Source organism: Eurypyga helias, unplaced genomic scaffold (genome assembly GCF_000690775.1).
Source record: "Eurypyga helias isolate BGI_N326 unplaced genomic scaffold, ASM69077v1 scaffold25926, whole genome shotgun sequence".
Taxonomy (NCBI): Eukaryota; Metazoa; Chordata; class Aves; order Eurypygiformes; family Eurypygidae; genus Eurypyga; species Eurypyga helias.
Window position 1 is genome coordinate 1 of NW_010257682.1, and position 1643 is coordinate 1643.

A 1643-nucleotide genomic window follows, 5' to 3' on the forward strand; every position below is an offset into this window, starting at 1 on the left:
TTTGGCACCAGCCCCTCCAGCGTCGGCCCTGGGCCGCAGGTAGCGATTCCTCTTGCAGCTCCCGCACCGCGACTTCCCTGCTTTGCTTGGAAACAGTGCTGCCGGCGCCGGTTGATTCCTCCAGTCCTTAGCGAGTCCTTTGGATTTGCTGGAAAGACTTGGGCTTTCCAGTTCTCACGCTGGCCCAGAAGGGTGACAGTCAGGTTGCAAACACAGGAGGTGAAAGCTTTACGTCGCAGAATAATTCCGAGCGGTTTTGTTGGGAACATTCCTTCTGCCAACAGATGCAATAAAACCACCTTTTTGCTGGCCTTAGCCCCAGCTCTGGCCCTGTTTCCGTTCACTTTTCAAATCCAGAACTTGCTATCCCGGATTTTTCTGCAGGGTTGAGCTCCGAGTTCGGCGCAGACGGGTCCTTTACAGCTCCGTGGGGTTTTAGGGATCCCTGCCCGTAGCTGCAGTGACTGTCAAGCTCACCTTGCTGGTTCAATGCTTAAATACCATGATATCCCAGGAGTCCGTACTGGGAACGAACTGGAACCTGGTTTATTTTGGTTCTGGAGGCTGTTCCCGTGCCGCAGCAGCCGGTTCCCAGGGATCTGTGTGCCAGCTCGGCAACGTTTAGGAGCGTAAAACCGTTGACAGGCGTCAGGGTTCGCGTTCTCCGAAGCGTGTGCCGTTCCCGTAGCCTGTCAGCCTAAAGGTTCAGCTCTTATTAGAGCCTTCGCTCCGGATCCGAGCTTGCTGTCATTATGGATTGTCCTTCCAGCACTCGGAAATCAAGGAGGGAGATGCGATAGCGTTGCCCCGCGCTGATTTAGCCGTCAGCTTGACGGCGCGTAGCACGGGAGAGTAAGCATGCTTGTTTTTCCGGCCCTTCCCTTCTCCACACAGGTTTTCTTCGGAAAGCCACCGTGGAATATTTCTGGGACTCGGGTAAAAATTGCTGCTTTCGTCCCGGCTTTGGTCTGTGATCCAAGATAATCATTTGGGAGGTGTTGCTGCGCAGGTGGGGGACGTGGAGAACCCTCCTCAAAGCCAGGGGGCTTGGCCGAGCCGGGTGTTTGGTGAGGCTTTTCCTGTTTTGAGCTCGAGCTTCACGTGACTGGAGTGTCAGCAGAAAGCCGAGCCGGGGGGGAAGGGAGTCAGCGGGGGAGATGAGGTTTGACTTTTCTGCTGGGTAGAGCGCGCGGCGAGGTGGCCGGTGGCTCGCCACTCCGGTTTCGGGTACAACGGGACGCCTGGAGCCCACGTCAGTTGGTTTCGCTTCCGGGTGCTTTGGTTTTTGGAAGGAAAAGCTGCCCCCACCCAACCCAGCGCCGGTTCCAGCTGAACGCGACCTCGTCTGTCGCTTCTCCAACTCCGGCCTAATATAGAGAAACGCTCGGTGTGGCTTTTCCGTGGCACGATCCGCTGCCGAGTATGGAGCTGGGTTTCTCTCAGGGTTCCGCTCTGGATTCAGCGGGTTGGGCATCTTCCCAGAAAGTCTAGGGATGATTAGTGCCCTCTGAAAGGTCTTTATTACATGCCATCTCCTCCTTCCCTTGCAGTGTGTGCTGTATTTATGGAGTTTAAAGATAAACCATCCCAAAACGTTGTTCCTCCTCCGAGGGAACCACGAGTGCAGGCACCTCACAGAATAC

General features: G+C 55.6%; 1 protein-coding gene across 1 annotated transcript in view; it reads left to right on the forward strand.

The window, feature by feature from the left end:
* Window positions 1-894: 894 nt before the first annotated feature.
* LOC104511483 (serine/threonine-protein phosphatase 2B catalytic subunit gamma isoform-like) overlaps window positions 895-1643 on the forward strand; it is a gene marked incomplete at its 5' end in the record, with an annotated part of 8761 nt that continues 8012 nt past the window's right edge. Inside the window, 3 exons of the mRNA XM_010154113.1 lie at window positions 895-936; window positions 1185-1273; window positions 1551-1638. Of these exons, the coding sequence (XP_010152415.1) occupies window positions 895-936; window positions 1185-1273; window positions 1551-1638 (219 nt within the window). The remainder of the gene's footprint in view (window positions 937-1184; window positions 1274-1550; window positions 1639-1643) is intronic.